The sequence below is a fragment of the Acanthochromis polyacanthus genome, chromosome 10, assembly GCF_021347895.1.
Source record: "Acanthochromis polyacanthus isolate Apoly-LR-REF ecotype Palm Island chromosome 10, KAUST_Apoly_ChrSc, whole genome shotgun sequence".
In the NCBI taxonomy this organism is placed as follows: Eukaryota; Metazoa; Chordata; class Actinopteri; family Pomacentridae; genus Acanthochromis; species Acanthochromis polyacanthus.
In genome coordinates, this window is record NC_067122.1 from 12,970,803 (window position 1) to 12,997,497 (window position 26,695).

General features: G+C 40.1%; 1 protein-coding gene across 7 annotated transcripts in view; it reads left to right on the top strand.

The window, feature by feature from the left end:
- enox2 (ecto-NOX disulfide-thiol exchanger 2) overlaps positions 1-26,695 on the top strand; it is a 189,231-nt gene that overhangs the window by 151,779 nt on the left and 10,757 nt on the right. For all 7 annotated transcript variants that reach the window (XM_051954617.1, XM_022213922.2, XM_022213930.2 and 4 more), the window contains 7 exons: positions 1,820-2,026; positions 5,025-5,258; positions 6,659-6,871; positions 10,441-10,547; positions 16,307-16,421; positions 19,278-19,465; positions 22,648-22,788. In XM_051954617.1, the coding sequence (XP_051810577.1) occupies positions 1,820-2,026; positions 5,025-5,258; positions 6,659-6,871; positions 10,441-10,547; positions 16,307-16,421; positions 19,278-19,465; positions 22,648-22,788 (1,205 nt within the window). The remainder of the gene's footprint in view (positions 1-1,819; positions 2,027-5,024; positions 5,259-6,658; positions 6,872-10,440; positions 10,548-16,306; positions 16,422-19,277; positions 19,466-22,647; positions 22,789-26,695) is intronic.

Here is a 26,695-nt window from a genome sequence, read left to right on the forward strand (position 1 = left end):
CTGTAGCAATGTTTAGGTGAATAGTACTTGACAAGCGCCCTTCACATGAAAGCCTGGATCTAAAATTTTCCAAAAGAACATTGCATTATTATGAGATTGTCATTATTATTCACAGCACCTCTCAATGGATTCAAAGTTATGGCTCATATTTGTATTAATGTCACCTTTTCTGGATGGCATAGAGCCACCTAAGTAATGGCAAGATATTAAACTATGAATTCAGAAAAAAGGGAGCTTACAAACTACAGAATTAATTCCCTGTTGAGTGTCAATGATTATGCAACAAAAGTTGTCAACCCTCTTCCTCCTTCTGTTTGGCATTGCGAGAAAAAAGATGGAAAGCCTGAAGGTCTGCCCTCAATGCACCTAACCAGTTTTAAAATCCTTTTGGTCACGTTTTATTAAAACCCCAAGACATCTACATTACTCCACTTGATGCTGATCAACCAAACCCCTCATGATACATCTCGGGTATCTTCCCAAGTTCAACCCCCAGCTCTTTCCAGAGTGTCAATATCTACAGGAATAGACATCAGTAGTTATGATTGTAGAGATACAGCATCCTCAGCGTTCTACTGATTAGCTGGTTCACTCCTCATAGACCCCACTAATCACATTCATCATGGATGAGAAGCCTGATCTATTGGAGATTACATCAGTCAACACTCATCTGTGTTGAATAAGTGATTTCTGCAGTGCAGGAGACCTTCTACATGAGAGGATTTGCAATCACTTTGTGGCCAAAAGGATTTCATTTTCATGCATAGAATGGTGTGATATTAACATTTATCTAACAAAAAACGATCCGAACATATTGCTCCAAGATATCATTATTCATGCATAAAGCTTTATCATTTTTTAGGTCACAAAGCACAAAGTTTTAAAGAAGACTTAATTGAATTTTGCAGCATCAACCTCCAAAATTTAGTCTGTTTTTTGAAGTCTTCGATTGTTTTATGTGCAGATTTCCTCTTCTTTTTTAAATGTTGTTGTGACCCAGCCCTTATTATTCTCAGCCTAAATGTGGAGACTGAGCTCAGGGTCTTAAAGGAGTTTGTCATTTCTGCCTTGTGGTTATTATGAATTTGGTTTTGTCTTTGTTAGTCACTGTTTGTAGATGGGATGCTTCATCATGGAAGTCTCATTTTTCCAATTGCTGTAGTGCCGCTCATCCTTCTTAGGAGCTTTCCTCCTGCATTTTTATTGCACATACTAAATCAGTATTTTCAGTTCCATTATATTTTCATCTATATTTTTAACTGTTATGCATCTTTAATGTACAGATGCAGCTCATAAGCAGAATAGAGAGTATAAACACCTTTTCAAGTAGAACAGAAATGCACTTTTTTGTATGGGAGCTGCAAATATACAGGCGTTTCTTTTGATTCTCTGTTTCAACGGGGTATTATTGTTCCTGTCTGGATTTTCCTGTATTCACGTTGCATATAAATATAAAACCCACCTATGTAATATTGTGTTGGTCCCTCTTGTGCTGTCAAAACAACTCTGACCCATCAGGGCCCCTCTTGGGGTGTTCTGTGGTGTCTGGCTTTCACTGGGATTTTATGTTTCTTCTTGCATGAAACAAGTCCTCTTTTTGCCAGAATACAAATCGTTTTTACTACTGGATACATTGTTTTCTCGAAGAGCGTAATTCATGCACAAAGTTAATTTTATTTTTCTCAGACAGCAACAAAATGTCTCCAGTTGTGTGTATTTAATTTTATTTTATCCTGCTTTGTCTTTATATTTAAACGTACTCATTGTTCCCAAGTAATTTAACGTGTTTGTTCTCTTTTGTTCAACGATCTTTGCACAGACCTTCCCCCTCCGGCCACGAGAGAGCGCCCTCCAGGGTGTAAGACGGTGTTTGTCGGTGGTCTGCCGGAGAACGCCACTGAGCAGCTCATCATGGAGGTGTTTGGACAGTGTGGCGATATCACCGCCATACGCAAAAGCAAGAAAAACTTCTGCCACATCAGATTTGCTGAGGAGTTCACTGTGGACAAGGCTCTCTTCTTGTCAGGTAATAACTCTGAACCCTTAATCTTATTCATTAAGTTTTTATGAATATCATATTTCGCTGTATTTCTGTCAGTTTAAGTACCACTCAGAGGGACTCAAAGGGAGGGCCTGGAAATAAATATTATTTTCCATAGACTCTATTATACGACTTGCAGTTCGAGCCTTACGGTTAACAAAAGACCAGCTGTCTCAGAGCATATGTATTCCTTTGATCAAACTTTCCTTGACGATGCAGATCTGGGCACTTAATAAGAAATTATCAATCTCAAAGCTGGAGTTGTGTGTGCAGTCAGCTGTCAGTGAAAGGTAGAGGTTATGCTGTTAAGAAAAATTAGTCTACGATCTGCAGCATAATCTAAAATGAGGATGCTAGAGCTCTGACTTGTGCTTTCTTCTGATATCATTATTATCGTTATTGAATCATTATGTTTCCATATGAACGAAATCTTTAAAAGCGTTTTGAAATTGAAATTATGATTGGGGAAAATGCATAAAGAACCAGTCTTTTCTTGCTTTTCTCAAGTCCTCTGTGTTAACTCTTAGTAATTCAGGACTACAGCCTACTAAAGGCTCCAACGGCAGAAGAAATAAATGACCATCAAGCCAGAAAAAGTGCCTCTACTACTAACCATGTACCTCTTGGTTTCTTATCTGACCATACATTCCTGGTTTGAGGGAGAAAAAAAATCACCCTGCAGCCAGTTCAGAAGAATGCCCAGGAGTGACATGTGGTCATGCATGTGCAAATGTGTGTGTTTGTTTGTGTGAGATTAAGTTTGAATGAGAGGTCCCTTGATTTCGTCTTCCTCTTTTCTCGCAGTGAGATGTGGGAGCAGAGGGCCGTATATTAGAGTGATGACAGAGCTGTGTAGTTTCCCCATAAATAATACCCCACCCACACACACATACACACTGTGCAAACAACAGTACTCTGCAGTGACACACACTCAAGCAGCCCCAGCACATCAAGATCCCCTCATATGAAATATTGAAGTTGTGGTAGATTGGGAGCCTGCAGCAGAGAGAGCTGGCTGGAGCAGAAACCACTGAACTTACACTCATTTCTTTTCCTGTTTGCGCTGCCATCCACCACTGCCCCCCTTCTGCTTTGGTGACAGTATGTTGGGCTTCCCAGTGAATCACTCTGCACATCATTACTGTGTCCAGTTAGAGCACACATTCACACACGAATCCAAACATCCACACTGGACACATTCTCTGATCATTTCAACCAATTAAATCACTAAATGGGGATGATTTCACTTCAGTCCGCAACCAGCCATTAGTGAAAATTGAGTAAAGAGGAGAGAGTGGGGATAAGAGGGAAGTAGTGGGATGAAGAGGGGGTAATGAGAGTTATTGTGGTCTTTCAGTGACACTTGAGAAGTAATTGGCCTCCCTAAGTCTTGTGTATTGTCGCAGAATGCAAGCCGTCCGTCCTCCACAAAACCCTGCATCTGCTCAAACGCAGGCATCCAGTAAGAAAAATGGATAATGACAAGTCAGAGAGAGGTGGATAGACAGGTAGATCCCCACCAAAATACTGTGCATTTCCTCTGTTTTTTGTGAAAATACAAATTGTGGACAATTGGTGACAGAAAGAGGCTGGCACAGAACGAAGCCCCGTGATATAAACAGACTGCAGCTCGTTTGTGTACGTTTTTTTGTCTCATGCTCCTTTTTCCTATCTTGCTGTTCAGTTCAGTCAAATTCATGCCCCGAGGCATGTTTTTCATCTACATTTTAACAATGTATGGTGCTCCTAATTCATTTATTCTATTCTCTCTCACTCTTTTTTTCTTTTTGAAAGCGGCCTTGAAGATGTGAGCCTCACCAAATCATTGATAATGAGCATAGTTTAATAGGCAACTGCTCTGAATTGGAAGTGGGAAGTTGACAGCTGTCCAAAATTAGAAGCATTCGTGCATTGCATTGCTGCAGTATTGTGAGGTGGAAACTACATAAGTGTGACTTCCTTGGTCAGAATTTGACGAGGGATTTTTGTCACATGTCACCCTCTTCTCTCTCTGTATTTGTTTTCTTGCTGCTGTCACCTGTCAAGCATCTGATGATAAGACTAAAAGGCTACAGCTTCACTAGAAGCTTTGTGAGACCGTTCAACATCGTGCAGATAGCACACAAACACCTAAACGAAGAATACGTTTCTCCCAAGTTGGAACCTCCAGCTTAATTGCCCCTTTAAATTTGAAGAGATTTGAGAATTCAGTTGTTTGAAAGTGTGTCCAGAGTGTCATTACTAGTCATCTGGAACTAATGGTGTGTATGGGTACTTATCTGGTACCCTATGGACATGTTCCACAGAGGACAAAATCGTCTTCTACGACCTTCCACAGTCTCGCTGGGTTGAACTCGCCTACATTGCATCTTTGCTGAATCTAAGCTGAATCTTCACTAAAATTTTAAGCTCCATACAACAAAAAAGCAACTGGACTTTCAGCTGGCTATAACTTGACATACACTGTCCTTCACACTTGCAGCTGAAATACCAATTAATGAGCAGCTTATTTCACTGTGTGGAAATAATCAAAACTTTAACACTGTTATGTGATGTTTTTGGAAAGAATCGTTGTTAGTTCTTAACACAATCATAGGACGTGATGTGACCACATCATCAACTATACCGTTTGGTGCAGTGAATAGTGCTCCCATCAGGAAACAATACACAACTGCACCTCTAAATGAGGTACGAGGGTTTACTATCCCTGTGTTTCATGTAGGTTACAGCTAAAGCTAAATGCTAGTATCAGAAGGCTGGCGTGCACACAGTGACTGCTGTTGTGATATTGCTAAGCAGGCATTTATACACCTGTAAATTGCACAGCACATTATAAAGAAGACATCAGACTGTCTGTGCACACAGATAACCTCACTTGAATCAATAGGTTCCCCACAGTTCGATCCGCTTCTCCTCGTTATTTTTGCTTACTCCCTCTTCTGCTCTCTCCTTTTTGTTTTTTCTTGTTATGGTTTCTCTCAAGGTTATCGTATCCGTTTGGGCTCCAGCACAGACAAAAAAGACACTGGCCGGCTCCACGTGGACTTCGCCCAGGCCAGAGATGACCTCTACGAGTGGGAGTGTCGCCAGCGCATGTTGGCCAGAGAGGAGCGTCACAGGCGCAAGATGGAGGAGGATCGCCTCCGGCCACCATCCCCTCCTCCCATTGTCCACTACTCTGAGCATGAGTGCAGCCAGCTGGGAGATAAGATCAAAGGTAGACATGGATGCTGGCAACCTGTGAAGCATATTTAATGTAATGTATGCAGTATATGATAATACAAGCATGCGAAACAGAGCTCGATTAAATAGAAAAAAAAACATTTGACGCATGGAACAGCAAGGTTGTCTTTCATCTTACTGTTACTGAGAAAATACTAGTAAAGAAGTATCTTATGGCACGATCTTTATTCATGCAAACCCAAAACTGATAGGGTGGGGAATAAGGGAGAAGAGTCGCTGAATAGATGTGTTCTTGCAAGTGGGACCCAGTGCTGGCCAGGATATTACAGGACCAGTCCTAAACTGCTTCTGCTAAATCTGTCAAACTAATTCTGATGTTCCAACAAACTCGGGGAATGTGTTTACAAAAGACGCTATACAAAGGCTGTTGAACACATTATATCGGTTTGCTCTCTCCTCAGCACATACCGCTCTCTTATCTTGCCCGTTCTCCTCTGCTCTCCTCTCTGCACTCTCTGCCCATCCTCTCAGTTTTCTCTCCTCAGCTCTCCTTTCTCCCTCTTCTCAGCTTTCCGTCGAGTTTCTGGCTGAATAAACTTGTTTCACTAATGAGCAATGACACTTCCAGGTCTCAGTCACAGTAGCCTGATAACAAAATGGCTGTGACTTTCTGCCTCTGTGCCATCTGTGTGTGTCTTTTTCAGCTCTCTTTTCGCTGGCCTCGGTGAAAAGAACCCCAACGTTGCACCGTTTTAGCCAAGGATTTGTTTCTGATCACTTTGGGCTGCTGTTGTGAAAACACACATCCCAGCTATTTGCTGCAGATTTAGGTTTACCCTGTCCTGAATCTTTACCCAGAGGGGGAAATGGATTCAGCTGTTTCCACTTCCACTTATATCCCTGTCCTCCAATTCCAATTCCTCCTTTTGATGACAAGAAGCTTACAGAGAAACATTTTACCCAAACCACCTATAAATTGGTTTCATCCCCTCCTTTTATGTCTTTCCTCATGTCCCTCAGCTGTCATTGAGGTCCATAATGCTGTTTTGTTACCAAATATTTTACAGTTTGTCACATTTACAGTTGTCTTTTTCATTTGTCCTTGTTTCATTTTTCATCTTTTAGTGTCACCTCACTTATATCAGTGATTGCATTTGCTTTCGACGCAGTGAGAGATGAATGTTTTACCACTATATGGCCTGTATATTATATAAAATACTTGTTACCTACCAGGAAGAAGGTTGTCATGTACAGCTTTGTGGATTATAACTGACAACTCTTTCTTTGCAGTGTTTTCTAATCTTTCTGTTTTGCAATCACCCTTGTTGCTTTCACCAACTTAGCTGTTGTGGGTCTGTACAGGAACACGTGCTTTTACTTTCTTGTGTAGCTACAGCGTGATCCTTTCTCTCTGTGTACCCACCTCTCGGTCAGACGACGGCAAGTTTGCTGAAGCGGTGCGTGTGCTCTTGACCTGGCTGGAACGAGGTGAAGTCAACCGCAGAAATGCCAACAACTTCTACTCCATGATCCAGTCGTCTAATAGCCACATCCGCCGGTTGATGAGTGAGAAGAGTCAGCATGAGAAAGAGATGGAAGAGGCCAAAGAAAAGTTCAAGACCGCTCTGGCTGGCATACTGGCTCAATGTGAGTCTTAACAATCACACACACAGCAGACTTGGAAATATAGTGCAATATGTATATATTCTATATATATATACTGCAGATAATCTTTTGTTTAGGCCAAAGCCACAACAACAGCACTTCTTGATGTGCAAGAGGAGGATAAGATGAGCCAAATGTTTTCTTGGCTAAGTTTTGGTTCAGAATATGTTTCATTTTTGGGGAGTTTAATACACAGCACATTGACCATACATAGTTTACAGCAAGGCAAAGCCAAAATCGAAATCAAGACTGTGCCTGGAGTACTGAAATCACTAAAAAGTAAGTATAATGTCGTTCACAGCCTGTTACATGATGCACATGAGTGTGTGTGCACACTGTTGAATACTAACCCGACACACAGTGCATATAAAGGTTACTGAGATTAGTAGCGTCCTCGAAGCCATCTTGTGCTAATTTGTTGATGGGAGGATGCCTTAAAGGTAAGTTTCATTTCTTTCCTAACAGCGGGGATGTCCCTCTTGACCATCAGGGGTCTCCTGCTCCTATTTCGCTGCTTTTAAGATACAACAGATCTTAAAAATCAAGGTCGAAAAAATGCTGCTGTTGTTGTTGGCATTCAAGAAGAGCAGACTGGAGGTGAATAATATTAAGGCTGCCTTCAAATGAACGTAGTAAGTAGCACAAAATTGCTGCAGGAATACAGTGGAGGCCAAACACTTACAGTAAATGCATACTTAACTCTGTTATGCTGATTTAGAGCCAAAGGCAAAGTACCGTGCTCCTACAGCAGCCAGCTTTGACAACTTTGGCTCTGCAGCTGTCGGTTTACACCACAGCCTGCAGCACTTCGTCTGGACATGCATTGTAAATACAACACAAACATCCTTAAAGAGTGCCTTTAGTTTGCAGGTGTTTTTTTTTCTAGATTGTTTATTGGGTCAATATTTTCACAGAGGACATAGAGGGAGTGTGTGTGTGTTTGTATAAGCCTTAGAGAGATGGGCAGACCTGCTGACCTTGTATTAGCCATCCTCATTTATTTCCTGCTCATACAAACACATCCCTATTCATGACTTCCCGTTGATGCATGGCTGGTCGTATTCATGACAACTCAGAGACTGGCCTCCTGTGGTGAGGCTTTACAGGTTTTCTCACCTGGGAACAACTCTCTGTCATAACAAATACAGTGTGTGGACTTTCTTACCTGGTGTCACATAGGTCTGTCTCTGATTGAATGTGTCACTTTAAAGGGTGAGTTTGCTCCAGTCACAAAAAACATTTTTAGTGATGCCTCACCATGCATATAGTTTCTATTTTTATGTGCCCAGGTTTTGAGATACAGTGGAAGTGCAGAGAATTTCATTTGCGGTGCTCAAAGCTTTCAAAAAATACTTTTCAAAGACTCAAAAGCATCTTGCCTTTCCAGAAACAATGTCCTGTCTTTTAAGATAATTCCCAGACTTCACTGTGAAGAGCCCCCATTTGAAGTACTTTCTATTACTCATGAGCACAAGTAGAATACAAAAATGCTTTCTCACATATATACGTGCATGTAAGCTGACCGACCTGAAAGTCTATCTGCACCCATGCGTCTCTCCTTTGCCTTCCTCATCGATCTGTTCCATCAAATTACAGGGTGCTTGGAAGATGCTATTGATCCCTGAACTGTTCTGTCTCTCACCAGTCTGCAAACACACACACTTTACTGGTGGTCTTATTGACTACTCTGTGTGTTCATTAGGACCTCTGTGATACTCAGACCACCCATAGAGTTCTCCATGACCACCCCCATGACAACAGCTAGGTAGCTAATAGGGCCATGACTCTGCTGATATGCTGCAGCTAAGATATTGACTGACACAGAATATATAGATGCATAGCAGCTGTCATCATACACATCCCATGTAGGATCAGTGGAGACTGCAGGGTTGGAGGTTTTGACTTGTTCCTGGTCCTTTTAATGCACTTTGACCCAAAGAAGCTCACTCAGTTCAGTCCAGGATTAAGTTTCTACACTGTAACTGACATTGTAGCCACAGCTGTGCTGAAGGTTTAAGTAGCGAGGCTTGAAGCACACTGCTGCTCCTTTTTAAAAGAAAAGAGGCGTCTGCACAGGAAAAATAAGTCAGCAAAATTCTATTGCCTCAACAAGGTGGTGTCCTTGGGCAAGGTTCTTAAGAGCCTACTTCTGTAGTGGAGCTGCACAGTGGTCAACAGTGGTCGACTCAGAGTAGGTTATTTTTGGCAGCTGGCAGTTGCTGAGCAAAACTTGCCTCGTTAAATAATAAGTCTGCAGCCACACCAGCAAGCTCTGAGCTTGTACTGTGTACGCATCGTATCAGAGTAATTTCCCCTTTCAAATAGCACTTTATTCAGTATCCAAGTTGTAATGCCAGGTCGTTATTGAAAATGAGAATCAGTTCTCAACTAACTTGCCCGTTTAAATAAAGGTTAAATAAAATCAAAATAATTATGACAGGGAATGTCAAATTTTACAAAAAGTCTGATCCATCTGCCTTGCTATAAAAGCAATGAACAGCTGTCAAAAAACAACTAAATACGTATGCCTCACAAATGCCAGAATCTGCTGTTAGAAAGAATATCCTAAAATGTAATTGACATAATAGTATGTTTCTAACCTTTACTCTAAAGTCACACAACCATCATTTAATATTGTAATATTTTGTTTAAATGTGTAGAAGCAATCAATAGTTTAAGTAAACACTTTGCTTGGTCACGATAATGAAGAACGGTAACGGTAACTGATTTTATCTTACCTTTTGTTGTTGTAGTTTATTCATCGAAACAGCTGGAATCTCCAGTAATGTGCAAGAAACTGCAGCATAAAAACATCAACAGCGAGCATCTTCAGTTGTCAGATGACGTGAACACTTCCCGTCAAACAAGATGCAAACAAGGCATCACATGCAAGAGATCTTTGTCAGCATGGTGCTGTTTAGCAGATGTAAATGTTTATCATGCAGATATTTAGTCATACATGAACATAATTTGACCATGATTACCCATTTCAGACGAGTAGCTGTCTAAACATTTTACTAAAATTCAAAAATGCCATCTTCAATTATGGCATTCCTGCGGCATTGGTGAGAGGATCATCACAAAGATTCATCCTTTGGGCACCATGAATGACTTTGCCTAATTTCATGAGCTCATAATTTTTATAGTTCTGTGTGAGCCAACCCACGTTGCATTTTGTTTTTGCTACCCAGCTAAGCTGCTAGTGTGGCTAATAAAAGTCAGTATTAGTAGATGTACAGTTTTAAAGAGCACTTCTCACATAAATCAGTAGATCATATATAATTAAAGTGTGCTGGATGAGTGCATGATTTATTGAAGTTTTGCGTGTGGGAGCTATCTGATCAGCCATCCATAAGATGATGCACTAGCATCAGCTGGTAAGTAGGACGCACACATGTACATACATATAAACACACACGCACACACAGTTCTTTACACCCCTAGTTGACTCCACTTTCTCACTCCTCTGCTCCTTCCCAACTGCCCTCTGTCTTTCTCTCTCTCTCTCTCTCTCTGGATGGTCTCTGGTCCTTCCCTGCATCCCGCCACAGTTGAACAGATTGTGTCTGTATTCCAAGCTGCTTCCAAACAAAAGGCATGGGACCATTTCTCCAAAGCTCAGCGCAAGAACCTGGACATGTGGCGCAAACAAGCAGAGGTTGGTACACTTTGATTTCACTCTGTTGTTCACATAATTTATGGAAAATTAGACTTTATCCCATTTTGCTCTACACTTGTGTCATTGTAAGCTTCTTTATTTTTTTTTACTGATAGTTATAATGCTTTCATTAGAATCACATAATCATACTCAGAGGGAAACAGTAGGTGGTAGTAATAAAGAAATGGTGGGAAAATGCAGAGTCGTTGTCATAGTAAGTACTTTGAATGAAGCAAGGCTACAGAACAGCTGCCTGCTCACTCCAGACAGTGTGAGATCCAGATACAGACTGAGGTCCAATCCTCTGCCCCACCCTCCTCCTTCCCCTCCCTCCCACCCCTGTCCTCCCACGTGAAGGGATACAAGCTGCTGGGTGAGTTTGTTTCCATCTCTAAGGGTGTCCAGAACGCAGGTAAATCTATACAAGCTTTCTCCCCCTGTACCAATGAATGTGAAGAAATGTTGTGTAAACGGTTAAGGAGGAACATCTTGAAACCTAAACGCATATTCACTTTTAACAGCTTTTTGTCATCTACTGTCTGATCACCATTTTCTCTCCCTGCCAAATGGAACATTAGTTGGCATGATGATGGGTTGTATGTTATGGAGGGTCTGAAGTGTGTGACAGCCCTGGGTCTAATGGACTGTATATGAACATATTGGTAAGTTTCTTTGAACACAAGTATGGGAAAAAAAATGATTTAAGGTGTAATTTAGAGTCTATTAAAGGAACATGTACACAGTAATAGCAGAATCTCACGGCAGAGGCAGCAATCAACTTGTACAAAAACTTCTCTTTAAAGGTAGGTGTTGCAAAACTAAACTGTTGCTCTAATGCTTGGATTTGGTGCGAGATTATGAATAGACTAAATTTTTTCCATTCAATAACGGTAGCTGTTAGAACTTGTGCTAATAATGGCTTGTGTGAAAGTCTCTTAATGCACATTTGATGAGTGAGCAGGAAGCTGGATGATGCATGTTCAGATGCAAATGTTGGAGTACATGCTTGGTTTGTGTGACACCAGAAAAGATCCCTTTTGTGTAATTATCTTTCCTCAATCAGACCTTGAGGGTCTCAGAGATACGCTCACTGGAGAATCACTCTGTTCTCTGTGTGTGTGTGTGTGTGTGTGTGTGTGTGTGTGTGTATATTATACACACTATGTCGTCTTGTTTTAAAATCTATTACGTGGATGAAAGACTGTTTACATCAGGCCTTGGGGATTTGTCCACTCTTTCTCTGGCTTCCTTTATAGGATTTCTGTATACACATTGCATACACCAGGGAGTACAACAAGACCATAAATGCAAGTAAAGGAGGCTACTGTAGGTGGACGCTACAAAACAGGACCTGATTCACAGAAAAAAAAAATCATTATAATAACATAGTTCAAATATTCTTTGGAGCTGGTTTTTTTTGTTTGTTTGTTTGTTTGTTTGTTTTGTCTTCCAGCTATTTCACACTTGATAATAGATGTGGAAGCAAACTTATTCATTCACTGTGACACCACATAGTGTTGTGTCTAGGAATGGGAGGCAAGTCGACATATTAAGTTATTTTGACTTAAGCTGTTGAGTTAACATTCGCCTGAGTTGAAAGTTTTACACAATAAGGAATTGACCCTGAATCAGACGACTAATAAGTGAGAGGACACATTCTGCTGGTAAAGACAGTTTATAAAGAAGACAGATTAACCTAAAAACTAAGTCAAAGGATCACATGTAAGTTGAATGGAGCATTTGTCGCATTGAACCCACAGATAATTGCTCTGCCATTCTTCCAACCATTGGAGCATTTTCACATCATTCTCTGCGTAGTGAAAATTTCATTGTGACAACTGAACCGCATTGTGGTTCAATTTCACCATTTAGTGTCATTTCAACTGCAGCAAGCAACTGTTGAGAAAATAAAGAGACTGTATGCTAAATATCTAGCACCAAACAGCTGGCAAAGTTAGCAGCTAGCTGGTGTGATGGTGGTGGTCTCTGTTAAATAATTTCAAGGTACACTTAGTACTACCAGGCTGTTTTTAGTAGCTGATGGAGACCAAACCAGAATAAAAAAGAACTGGAAATATTTGACTTTAATGTACCAATGCGACTCAGAATACATTCTAATACTGTTCTTTGTCAACGTGCTCCTCAAAATGACCAAAAGACATTGAAGGCTTGAAGCTGTATTTAAAAAGACTCTGGGAGGCAGAAGGTTTAATCAGAAAAACAATCCTTATGCTCCCTGATCTTATCAAGTTGCCAACTCGCACATACAGAATGAACTTTAATTGTATACAGGGTTTCTGCAGAGCATTAAAAAGCATTAATAGTCATTAAATTGATTTTGTGAAAATTAAGGCCTTAAATGGCATTAAAAATCATTCAATGTGATTCTCAGTGACATGGAAAATTCTTTGTGCAGTTTTTAAGAAAAGTATTTGATAAGAATAATAAAATATAATTATAAACTGCGATCTGTTAAATACGTACATCTGTGTAAACATGCTGAAGCACTGTGATAATTATTCCAGCCGGTTGGGTACCGACAGGCTGGACCAGGTGGAGGAGAGCTGGGAAATGCAAATTCCAGCAAAAATGGCTAGAAAATGTGAAATTCAGAGAATGACTACAGCCCGTGGGTGGTCTGGGGTGGTTTCCGGATTTAGAAATACTGAAATATATGGACAGTTTTCATCCAAAAATCATCTTTTACAAAAAAAATAAACCTGTATAATTTGTTGAGTTCACGGTCATGGCATAAACGTTATTACAGTATAGCATTAAAATATCATTAAAAAGCAATAAATCTGACTGATTTCTGAAGAAACCCTGGTATATAAGCGCTAATTTGGTTTGCAACATCTTGTGAGATACACATAGCTTGATAGATGCTCAAATGTCCTCACCAGTGACTTCCCTTCAGCTCTCTGTCTTTTACTGCCGGCTGGTTGCTGGTCAGAGCTGGAAGCTGCTGCCTTTGGTTACATATGAGCAGCTCGAAGAGCTGTGAGAGGCCACCAAACATTCTGTGGGAAAGTTAGAGAACCAAAATAATTGGCTTACGTGTCAGAAAATGAACAGTGCTGCAGAGGCAGATGCTGAGTCCTTAACTGATAACTCCTTTGATTCATTGTCAAAAATATGGTGGAATGCAGCTTTATTTTCAGACTGATTGTATAGGCCATCCTTAGAGGCTGCAGAACTGGCAGCCACTGGCCAGTGTAAAGAGCATAGGTAAGTAAATGGAGTTGTTCGGGGCCAGTTTATCATCAAATAGTCAGCTAGTTTCACTCTGTCATATTGTATATTCAGTATGATTCTTTGGCTTGGAGGTGAAATATGGAGGAACAAGCAGGGCTGCTGAGTAGTTTCTGCTCCAAGGCAGAATCGAACAACGTCTGCCTCCTTCTGTCAGTATTTTTATGTGGTGTGTGTGTGCCCTGTGTATATGAATTGGATGTGTGAGTGTGCACCGTGTGCCCTACACACGCCGGGTGGTTGCGTGTGTGCACTGGCTTGTGCGCCTAGGATACCTGTTTGACATGATATCATCAGCTGACAGATGGTTGTAAGTTTATTCACTCATGGGCAGCTTTCGCTCTGTTCAGTTTTTAGATGTAGCTTTCAGCCTGTTGTTTTGGGTTTTTTATTGATAGAGCATTCATCATGTCTCTATCCACTGGTGGTGTTTGTACATGTATGTCTGTATATATTTTGAATCACTTAATAATGTGTTTTCATGTCTATTCGCTGTGTTCCATAAATACATTAAGAGGTGCAGTTAGCTTTAGCCCTGTGTTTTATAGTACTGTGCTCAAACTATCTCATATTTAGTCATTAAATAAGTGAAGGAATATCATTGCATGAACTTCCTTAAACACTATACAGTGTCACTAAGTCAAGTTGCAGATGAGAAATGTATCTTGGTAAGATGGTATTGATCAATTCCCTGCCTGTAGCAAATAATTTTTGATTTGTCTGGAGTCAACGGGGTTTCACAGTACAGCCTGTGTTAAGCTGTGATAAAGGCTCAGCTCTTTACATTACTGTCTGAACAGTGCATTAGATGCCCCTAAATGACTGGTTGGCTATTTCCTGACCTCATATCAGATGGCATGTATTGTATACTTCACCTATACGTCACCTTTCCAGTCAGGAGCTGCAGTGATTCGATGTTATTGCTTCTAATCAGACGGATATTGTTTCGAAATGACACAAAGTAAACTAGAAAAGCATTCAGAGCGCAGTACTCTGCCAAGGCTATTCTTTCTCCCATATGGCATTGTCAGAAATGCAGCATTTTTATTTTTAGAAATTCAGCATTTGTTTATTAGAAATTGATATTCAGATATCACGACAACATAGAATGTGGCCATTCAATATAGATGTACCCACAAACAAAATTACTTTGCGCTAAGCACCGGTCTGTGATGTGTATGTTATGTACGGATACCAAATCACATGACCTAAATATGTAGTGAGTGGCGGGAATTGATTAGACTCAGAAACAGCCCCACAATTTAATCAGTTGTTCCCTGTATCATTTCCAACAGATAATTCCCGATAAGTCTGTAGCAGTTGATTTGTAGTAAGACTGCAATCGTGATCGTCATAAACAGCTATCATGTGTTGTCATAGTTACAGTGACGACGTGCCGTTATCTCTCAATGATACAGAAATCTTAAATAGATCTGTGGATCCAGACTATAAGCCACATCACTGCCAAAATCTAATCACTTGGTCTTTGTGTCATTTTTGACCTTCCCTGAAAATTTCATCCAAATCTGTTTGCCCGTTTTTGAGTAATGTTGCAAACAGACAGACAAACCAACACCGATCGTCACATAACTTCACCGCATTCCTTTCCAGAATAAATATTAGGCATCAGTCAGTTGGAGCAGTAGTGCCTGTCTCAGCTGGTTGTGCATTAGACTTCTCGATGCTGACATATTGTCACACCTGGGAGCTGAAGCAGAATGGCACTTGAAATCCTGTGAAAGCGCACATTATCTCTCAGTATCACTAATATTTAGTCCAAGTATTGACAGTCTAATGTATCAAATTTATTTTGACAACTGTTTCTCTAGTCTTTCTCCTAACAGTCCTCTGGAAGGTTTGGACTTACTGACAGCTAATCCAGTTCGCTGGGTCAACCTTGCTTCTTAAACTGTTTTGAAAGCTGGTCGTGGTCTCCAGATGGATGTGGTCATTAGTGCTGTCTGGGAGGGTGAAATTAAATGAAGAAGATTTGTATTTTGCTGTTACTGTTGTGTTTCCACATGTACGCTCAATTAGAATAAAAAACTCCAGCAGACAAAATGTTCACTGGAACTAATCTGGATTCTTTTGTTAAGCAGTGGTATCTTGTAAAGTTACCAAACTTTGACCTTGCTGACAGAAGCTATGGTTGTTAGTATCATAAACTCATGTGTTGCTTCTCTAAAATGCTGTTTTTATCACATTAAAGTGAAGTACAAAACAGTAGGATCCCATTATGTTTGTGCTACCATATGCCCTATCACTATGCAGGAGGAGGAACTGAGCCCTCGCTCTGAGACCAGACCTTTTCATCTTTGCTCATCTACACTCCTTTGTTTTGTACTGATGTGTTAAAAGTATTCCTTGCAGCTCATGCTTAACAATAACTATGAAGAAGATTACTTTACTGATGGTCGTACTGCTACTTGTTCAGCACCTTCTTAGATGCGCATCACCCACGAGTCTTTGCAGTTTTGACACGCCCATCTTTCCGTTATGTGTTGCAGGAGATCAGAAACATGCACAATGAGCAGCTTATGGGCATCAGACGAGAGGAGGAGATGGAGATGTCCGATGATGATATGGAGGATGCCCCTGACAGCAAGGACTCCGAGGACTCAGGTATGCATATGCATAAATGCATCCACAGTTCAACACTTGTCATCTTGACAGGACATACACTGATCAGCATCTCCAGAGGATGAACGCAGAGATTGTTAAATAACTGAAGGAGACAGCTATGTTTGAGTGAAATGACAGTGATCATCCCCAAGCATCTGACAACTCTGCATGAATAAGAAAACACATTCAGAGTACATCAGGATGCTGACAACATGCAGGCTTTACTGAGTTAATGTTGAACATAACAACAGAATGACATTCACCTCAGTCCACCCCAGTGAATGTACGCAGAGGAGTATGTATGGATGTGAATCTGTCCACAGCTGCCAGCTGCCTCCTAATTTCACATTGGGGCACCACTGAAGTGTCATAATCTTCTGTTTTTGCCTCAAAGGAGTATCTTTGTGTTTGCTGAAGCAACAAAAACTAATGGCGCTGCTAATCTCTCAACCCCCATAACAATAACCGATAAGTCTGGGGTAGTCGCCAGGGCAACATGTGGAAACCACTGTAAGGTCGTCTCTCATCCTGACTACTGTGCCTCTCTTAGTGTTGTTATGGACTCTTCATGTTCTCTTTCTTTTGCCTTTAAATCATTCTGATCTCTGCCATTTGCTAATATGACAGTATCTCTAATCAACATGCAAATGAATGTAAATGCAGTCGTCAGCTCAGCCTCTTCTCTTTTGCAACCTTGCTATTTAGCTATCAGTAATTAGCATTGCTGTCAAAGACCTGTCATTTTGTTCTATGCTACACGATTGGCCAAGGTGGCAGGTGTTAATGTGACACTTCTTGGTATTTGTGTTAACAGGCTGAGCATTGCACCCCCTTTACTCACTAACCTTTAAGCAAAGGGGCATGTTTACACGTCAACCAGCCCGGCTAAAAACACCTGTGTTATGACTGCAGCCTCTTAAAAAGTGAATCGATGCACCGCGTCTGACTCATCTACAGAATAGAAAGCAAAAGAACCGCTTGTGTGCATGACTGTATGCCTGAAGGTGTGTGTGTGTGTGCGTGCGTACACGCTCACAGATATCTGCAGGTCGATATCACTGCCTGTTATGTAACAGAATCTGGCCAAGCAGTTGACATCTCCTCACACCAAGTTGATGAGGCTCTCAAATCAATACCCTTCTCACCTCAAACCTTCATTTTGTCGGCAGCAACAAACACACAAGCTCAGTATGGACACACACACTCCCACAGCAAGAGTTCATTAACACTGCCAATGGTCCTTCATGATAGACTGCAGGCAGCACTCATGAACACCCGCACAAAACCTAACAAGACACACTTTAATGCGCGCACACACACACACACACACACACACACACACACACACACACACACACACAGGATGGGGCTTATCTCCCCAGTCCAGTCAGTGTATTGCACTTTCCCAAAGAGCGTCTGCTCAAGACCCGCAGTAGGAGAGCAGACCTGATAATACTGGACATCTGTGGTGCTGAGCAGGTCTCATATATAATAACTCTGTCCGTCTAATCTCTTTACTCAATAGGTCAGGTCAAATGTCCAGGAGAGAGCTATTGGAATGAAAACACTGGGTTATTGTAGCTTTCAGTCTGTGCTAATATACTGTTGGTATTTGACATGGAGTGAATATAAAATGACAGTGTTGTTTTTACTTGACAGTGTTGTCAGTAGTTTTGGACCCTGATGTTCGAGATACGGGTTTATTACAGTTTTCCTATACAGCCTCAAAACCCTGCTTCAAAATCAGTCTTTTAAGGCAAGTGATGGATTCTACATGAAGAAAGACACGTGTTTGTATTTCTCTCCGAGCTCCTCTCACTAGTTAAAAGTGAGCACAGCCCTGCTAGAAAATGTGAAATAGCAAACTGATGTTCGCCAGAGTGGATCTGAATCAAAATGTGTAGGGAGTTGTGGAGTAGCTTGCCAGTGTTGCCAAGAGGCTGTCAGTAGAGTTATGAAATGAAAAGGAGACACTGGTTCCAGTTTCAAAATTTTCTATGAATCATATCCTCACTGTTACTCAACATAGAAAGACCTCATTGGATGACTTAGCTTGTGAGAAATCAAATTTTGTCCTGTCAGTTTCGACCTTGTGTGGCTACCCATGAATCTAAGCCACTGTAGCTATGTCGGAAAAGCAAGTAAGGCGGATAACAGTGCTGCAACAAATTCAGAATCCTTCATTGTTGACTGTAAATGGCACCATTTTCTGTGCACATCAAAAAATTACAGCTTATAAGTAGATGTTTATCTCTTAGATACTCCTTTTGTGTTAGAATTTAATTCGCCTCCAAAATTTGTATGTGCACCTGTGACCTTTTATCAAAGATCTTGATATTTTACATCAATCTTTTGGTTCCGCTGAGTCACAATGTTGCATATAGAAAAAAGTCAAAAGGTTTGAGATCAAGTTTTCAAGGATTTTAATGTCACCTAGTTTATAGATAAACATTCTGGCAACATCCGCCCTTTGGAAGTGGCAGAGATGTTTTTGGGAGCAGCTATCTATCAAATGGATATGTTTCAAGATGAAGCGAACTAAAAATGGCCTGAACTTTTTTTGCATTAGTCTTGGAATTTTAATGCTTTAATATTCACCGTCCTTTCTGTGCCTGCTCTCACCCAAGTGAATGAAGAGTGATTTAATCACAGCTGCAAATGTCAAAGTCAGACGTGCAACTTTAATGCTTTGTTTTGTTGAAATATGGATGTTTCCACAATAGAGCTTTGAGATCACAGCATTAGAAGCCACAGGACAAGAACTGGATGATAACTGGACAGTAATTTGTGCTGTCTAGTTGGTGATTCATTACAAGTAGCATATTTCATATTGTTCTTTGTGTTTAATTCATGTAGGTGTTTCCCAAGCAGAAGCCTTAAAGGAGGAGAACGACTCCCTGCGCTGCCAGCTGGACGCCTACAGGAACGAGGTGGAGCTGCTCAAACAGGAACAAGGCAAGAACCAGCCAATCAGGAGCGAGGAGGACAACACTCACTCACAGCAGCTCAGCTTCCTACAGCAGGCCTTGCAAGGCATGCAGAAGGTAAATACATACAGACACATACGGACTCTACCTTCCAGCCTGACAATCACTTTTTCCTCCTTTTAGTTATTCTTCTGCACCAGGTCCTTTGTAAGAACAAGGTCACTCCGTTTAACCCGCTGACCTTTCTAGCTTGGGACCTTACCTGTCATCTATTCATGACCACACAACACTTTAAAAGATAACAAAGTGCTATCTGGGAACAAGTGAGAGAGTGCAGCGGTCTGGAGCATCTGCAAAGAGCAGCTAAAAAAATACTATTTTCAGGTTTACTCTTGTTAAAGGAAGGCCTTTTCACTGTTCAGATTGGAGAGTTTGTGCGCTGTGATTCAAACAGCACTCTCGTCTTGGAGCAGACTCAAGGCTATAAACAATTTCAAATCACTTATTCAAGGAAAGATAATGAAAAGTATTGGATTTTTTTCTTTCTTTGAAAGTATGCCTGGAGTCTCATACAGTATGTTTGCCTCTAAATGCTATTGCTTCTTCAGTCATGCATTCTCAAATTAAATCCATCTGAGTGGCCTTCTGATTGAACTGCTGTTTAACATATAGTAAAGCAATTTTCTATATCTATAAAATGCAATATATCAGGTTTTGTCAGAGATATAGCAAAGAATTTCTTTGTCATTGTTGCCTGTGGTGTTTACACAAACAGGAAACCTTTATCAAGGAGGAGACTGGCATTCAGTGTGTCTGATATTCAGACATTTCTTGAGCAAACAACGAACAAAAACAGAAATGTAATGACAAGGTCAGTGGATAAGTACTTTCAGGAGGCTGTTATGGTGAGAAATCACTATCATGAGACAAAATGATTGCAGACTTCAAGATGCTGGTAACAGTGAATTAAAAAAAAAACATTAAAGGTTAACACTAGCTGCGTTTCCATTACCCTAAGATATGCGCAAAATGTAAATAGCGCAATAAAAACCTGGTAATGGAAACACCTGAATTTCGAAAAAGGACTAAAATATCGCTAAAAAGTTTTTACGCTCTCATGAGGTGGTTTTTCAGACGCTTCGATATTAAAAAATATCGCAAAAGCGCAATGGAAACACTTTTTCCACAATTATACGTCATCGGACGTGACGTACCTGGTCACATGACCAGTTCTGTCGGTGTAAACATGGCGCGGTACGTGTGGACAGAAGAGGAGACCGAGACTTTTCTTGCCATTATTCTTGAGAAAAACATCGCTGCCGTACTAGACAGCAAACAGCAGAGGAATGCAGAGTGTTATAAGGAGATGGAAGCGGAAATGAGGGAGAAAGGGTTCGACATCGAAATCTCGCGGGATGATATTTTACGAGAGTTACGATGCTTCTGCCCAGAACAACCTTCAATGGAAACACGTTCAAAGCGCAAATATACTTTGTCGAAATTTTAGAAATATCGCTTTTATTTTGCGAAAAACTGTAATGGAAACCCAGCTACTGTCACATATGGTCCAGTATGGAAGCCTTTTTGTGTTTCAGACAGATGTGTGCAAAAGGAGGAGAGGGATAGACAAATTTAGGACATTTAAAGTTATGATAAATCATCCAGTGGAAAGAAATACACAATTTTTATGTTTTAATAGTTTGAAAGAGCCCATTTTATGTATGTTTACAGGTTAATAATTTTATTTTTAGGTCATAAGAATATGTTTCCATGTTATAATGTTCAAAAAAGATTTTTTTTTTTTTTGGATTTCTTCTCACCTTCGACAGTGTTTTCTGTGTGAGAGAATAACTCTTTTTGCTGTGACCTTTAACATGCATAAAAAAGCTATAACACAGTGAAGAAAAGGGAACCCCTCCTTTAAGCGTTTGATACTGCATTTTTTTCTAGAATTATCTTCAGCTGAGGTTCAAAGTTCGTTCTTGAACTTGACAACAGCGGCTAAATCTCATCACAAGGTCTGTTTTTTTCTGGAGCTTACAGTCAAATCATATGAACATCATCAGCAGACTGTGAAGAAATCCAAAAATAAATTGAGTGAATGAATGATGTTTTTTCTTTACTCAAAATTAAAGGAACCAAATCATACTCAAACATCTCTAATTCCATGTCAGTGGGATAAACTCCATCTGCTGATGATGATCAAAGTTCCAGCAAAGCTACTACATGGGCCGTAGGGACATTGCCTTCATAACTACTAAATCTTTACATGACTGGTTAATTAATCTCAATAGTTTCCTAAAGAACAGCTATTGGTATGTTAGAAACCTTAAAATTTACCCTTTATAGAAGTACTAAATTGACTCATTCTGGCATTTGTCAAGTGTCCTCACTTAGCTGGCTGTCTCAAGTAATGGAAATTATGATCGATTCATGTTCAGAAGAAGAGAATCCATTAAGGGCCTGCTGTTCATTTCTGCTTGCAGAGTAATTACCTTTCCAGATTACGTCTCTCGTGGTGTGTTTATGAAAAGATTAGGTGAATGGATTAAATGAAATGGAAGACACTGAAATTGGATACCTCTCCTTGCCAGGGTCCGCATGTTGTACCTCGCAGTGACTCAAATTGCAATAAAATATCAGCATGTACTGGCAACCCGTTTCCCTCCTGTGAATTATATTGCATGTAACGAAAAAGCACTCAGTGTGCAGCTGTGCGGATGAAAACTCCTGGTTGTGCTGTAAAGACCTCCGTGTGGCTCACGGATGCTTGTTTCATTGAAATTAACAGAGCTGGAGGTGAATCTTTCTGTGCTGAGTAGATAACTTCACAGAACAAATTGGAGATAAATACAGTTGTTGGCTATCAAAGCTTCCTCAAAACTAACTCTTGTGCTTCCCAAAGCAAAAATGAAACTAAAATAAGTATTATTCTTCTAGTGAATTTTTTCTGCCATATGCAGTTAGATTTTTTTACTGTCTATAGGCAAAGGATTTGGCGAATAACTCCTCTTGGACACATCCAGCAAAACAGAATAAGATGGGGTGTAATACAAAAATATTTTTCTCTCTAGAAAACGTTTATTAAAGGTATAATTCACATCTATGTCTAATTGCTTTTTTGTGTCGAGCTGAAGTTCAATTACCATTGTAGGGATTACATGCTAAATATTAATGAAACAAATGGCTGATTGTTCCTCTGCTTTCAGAGCAGTTCAAGTGTGAGGTTGGTATTGTCACGGTTAGTTAGTTCACAGTAGCATTAGTGGCTTAATGTGCTCGCTTTGTTTTTTTTACAGCAACTGTTAAAAATGAGGGAAGAATTAAAACAGCGGGAGGCCGAGCTGGAGAAGAGTTTGGAGGACAAACAGCAGCTGAAAAACCAAGTCCAGAACCTGAAGGAAGGTCTCCAGAACCTGCAAAACACACATGTAATGCAGGTCAGTGAAACAGAAAACACGTTTCTATGCTGGAGTTCCTGAGAGCAAAGACAGGCAGAAATCCAGGCAGCATGTTTCCCCAGTGTGCCTCATAAGAGAGTTCATTTCTGGGTTGTTTTCTTTGTTCGGAAGTGAACACTCTCTAATCTGCACTGCAATAAGAAAGAAATTAGTTCAAGGAGTTCTAACGCGTAAAAGAAATTGAGGAAATAAATCATCAATAAACAAAAGGGCAAGATGTGAATGTCAGAACATGTAGTTTGGGGTTGAGAAAATGACTCCGTAATCATCAGATATCCCAAAATAGCTATTTTGGGTGCATCTTCATTATATCAAAACAGCAGGAAAGAGGCAGCCGCAGTGAGACAGGCAATTTCTGACTTCAGTCAGTGTTGTGATGTTCTCATTCTCATTTTCCTCCCCGGAGCTTATTCCATTCTTTTTTAACACACATTATAATCGACTCTTTAATTTCTAATTTTGCTCCCAAAAGTTGATATCGCAGCTTTCTAGTTTTAAGTGGCTGAGTCAAATGATCATATAAGAATTCCCTTCATTTAGTTTTTATTCTTTTATAATAACAAGACCCATTAAAAAACTTTTTAAACCAATAATCACTTGCAGGATTCTTTATTACTCTGTCTGTAAACTTTGAACACTTTTTCAGTTTCCACATTACTGTGAAACTCCTTCATTGACCATTTTATTGGAAAGAAACAAATTCACATGCAGTGTGACTAGTACATTATATACATATATCTTTTTGACTGCTTAAATATTTCAACTCTGTTCTATTCACCTGTTGTCTCATCAAATGATAATGTCAGTCATTTTTTAGGCAAAACTACCAACATGATCTCCATGTCCACACTTTCAAATATGAGGTTTTGGTAGTCGTTTTTCCTCATAAATCATAAAATAAGAACTGAGTTTCTTTTCTTTTGAAGATTTATTGAACATTTTTAAAAAAAAATCAGCGATGTACATGTTTATCTTGATAAATATTTATTCTGCACCACATGGTCTACAGGCTGTCGTGCCGGCTGAAAGTAAAAAGCAATTCACCTGGAGCCAAAACGTATTTAAGGAAATGGCGTTTCACCTAGCGAGAGTAAATAAGAAACTTGCAAAAGATGTTTTTTGAAAAAGACAAATGCAACCTGTGCAACAAGTGCTTATATGATAAAAACATGTGTGTTGCTTCAATAATAATTTCTTATTATTAAGCATCACTAACTGAGATTATCATCAAGATATCAGGTTTTGTCACACAGGAATATGATAGTAATTTTAAAAAATAACATTAACACCCTGTTTACACCTGGTGTTACCATGCTAGACATATCCAAAAACGTATCACAATAAGGGAGAATGTACATTAATGTATTGTGTAAATGCTCATGAGACACATTCAGATCTGGAAAAAAAATTCTGTTTAGCAAGCCAGAAAAAGCTACAGGTGTTTCCTAGATAGTAGTAACATTAATCCAGCAATGAAAAATCCAGCCCACATAACAGATTTTCTTCCCTTTACTTGAAACATGCCATGTTGGTTGCCATTTCAGCAAACCCCACCTAGCTAATTTACATACTGAGCAGTTTAATACTCCCTGCACCTGCTTTTTAATACCTACTAAAGCCCATGGTTTTGAAATCTTTATCCACGTAACATATCCAGGTCTGAATGGAGTTTTATAAGCAAACACCCGTGCCAACAAAAAGATTCTGCCAAAATCGGCACCTCAACAATTAGCCTATAGGTTGTAACTTGTTTGTCTAACAACCAGCCAAGGATTGCCGGCAGAAAATCCCACCTCACTCGTTCCCTCGTCTGATGCAGTTTATGAGAGTTTTTCTCCTCTACCAGGCAGGATACGCACCTCTGAACTGCATGTTCTCACTGCAAACACATTTTAAAAAAAAAAAACAGAAGAAATCCTTCCGTCTCTTAAACAGAAACACATTGAGCGTGGTTGGCCGCAGTCAAATAGTTTCCTTGCTTTTCTGCAGATTTGTACTTTATGTAGCGTTGACCACCAACCACCCAATTATGTCCTCTCATTCTTGAACATTTTGTCCTTTTTCGACTACACATGCTTTGGCATCACACAAAGCAATGCTTTAGTCTGAAGTGACCAAGAGACGGTAACTCACTGATCAGTGCGATCGCCATGTAGGGAGATAATTACCTGCAGAAAACATTAAGCTAATGTAAGCCGCTGCTGCTCAGAGCTGTTGTACAAGCCCAGACCATCAGTTACAGTCTCTCCTCCTGCATTATTCATCCCTCCCAACATTACATTTGTTGAATGCATTGCTCACGTTGAGGAATGTTTCTCCCGACAAAAGTCCATCTAGTATTGATTAATGCCATGTTGTATTTCTAAAGTGTACAGTGCTTAATACACAATCCTCAATCTTATAAACAATTTCAAGTTTCAAGGGTCATTTTTTTCTGTTAGCCATGTCATGTTTACTAATGTTTCAGGTGTTGTCCCTTATTCCCGGTGATCAAGCGCTTCTGTTGATGTTCCTTCTGGCTCAATATAATGAGAGGAATGGCTGTCATTAAAATGAGCCTGAGGTTAAATCACCTATTAAATTGGATAATAATACAAACGAAAGACTCTCTAATCACATGGGGAGCCGCTCCGTGTGTGGTCTGTTTGTTTTCTGAGATCACTGCAGGTTTCATATAGCAGAGCGGAATGACTAATTTGGTAGCAGATCTCTTCTTCAGACCAAACACAGTGACGGAGTTGTCGATAGCCTGTTAATGGTAATGAGTTTGATTAGAAATGTGTGTGTGTCCCCACAACTCTGAGTCCCTGGAAATATGCTAATTAAAATCCTGTATATGGGCAAACATGAATCAGGAGAGACAGTCTCATTAAAGGGAGAAAGAGAAATCAATTTTTGGGTGTGGGTTTCTTCTAAGATTAGGAGTCGAGGTGAGGTTATTTGTCATGTGGAGGAGATCTCTTCGTGCCATCAGTTCTCCTTCACCGCCTCAGTCACTGTCCTTGCTGTCACCAAGCTGTCGCCACACATTACTTGACTGACATGAGTGCAGGTCATTGACGATATTAACCTTATTATTATTACGATCACAACAAACGTCTTTTGTCATTCTTTTCATATATACGTCTTAGTGCTGCCACTAAGCAAAATTTGATTGATGTGTTGGCACAAAATGGAGCAAAGTGACTTAATGCTGGATCTGTGTAAATTCTTGGGACCAGTATGAGACACATTGGGACATATTGCATTCAAGATGACCTGAGGAATATTAGTAAAGCAAAAATAATGGAACTCAATAGTGTATTTTTATTGAAACCTTCCTGCTGATGTAATTTAAACTTCAACCTTACTAAAAGCCCTAAACCCGTTGAAATCAGGTGGGATATTCTCTTACACTTTAGTTAGAGCTGCATATGAAACTCCCTCACCACTCCTCTCTCCAACATCAAGTTTTAAACTTCCCTCTTTTTCCACAGGGGGTTTTTCGTAGTAAACTGAGAGCTGTTATGCCGATATTCAAACTCATTGCATCTCCTGCCTCAACAGGTGTTCCACAGCACCCTCAGATTTAAGCTCATTTGTCTTCAAAGCACGTCTGGTGAAGTAGTTAATTTTGAACATACTGACGCCTTAAATAATCCTCCTCATAACGAGTGAAGTGATGTTCATTTGTTAAATTGATTGAGTGGCCTTTTAATGGATTAATCATTTGCTCTGAATTATGTATGCATAGTCCAAAAGGCTGCTGAGTTTCCCAGAGATCAAAGAGAAGTCTTCAAACTGCTTATCCTGTTCTACCAACAATCAGGCAAAGATTCATGCAGCGCTTTTTGCAGGTCTTGTTTGTATCAACAGAATGAATCAAATGAAAAATGGATTTCAAAGT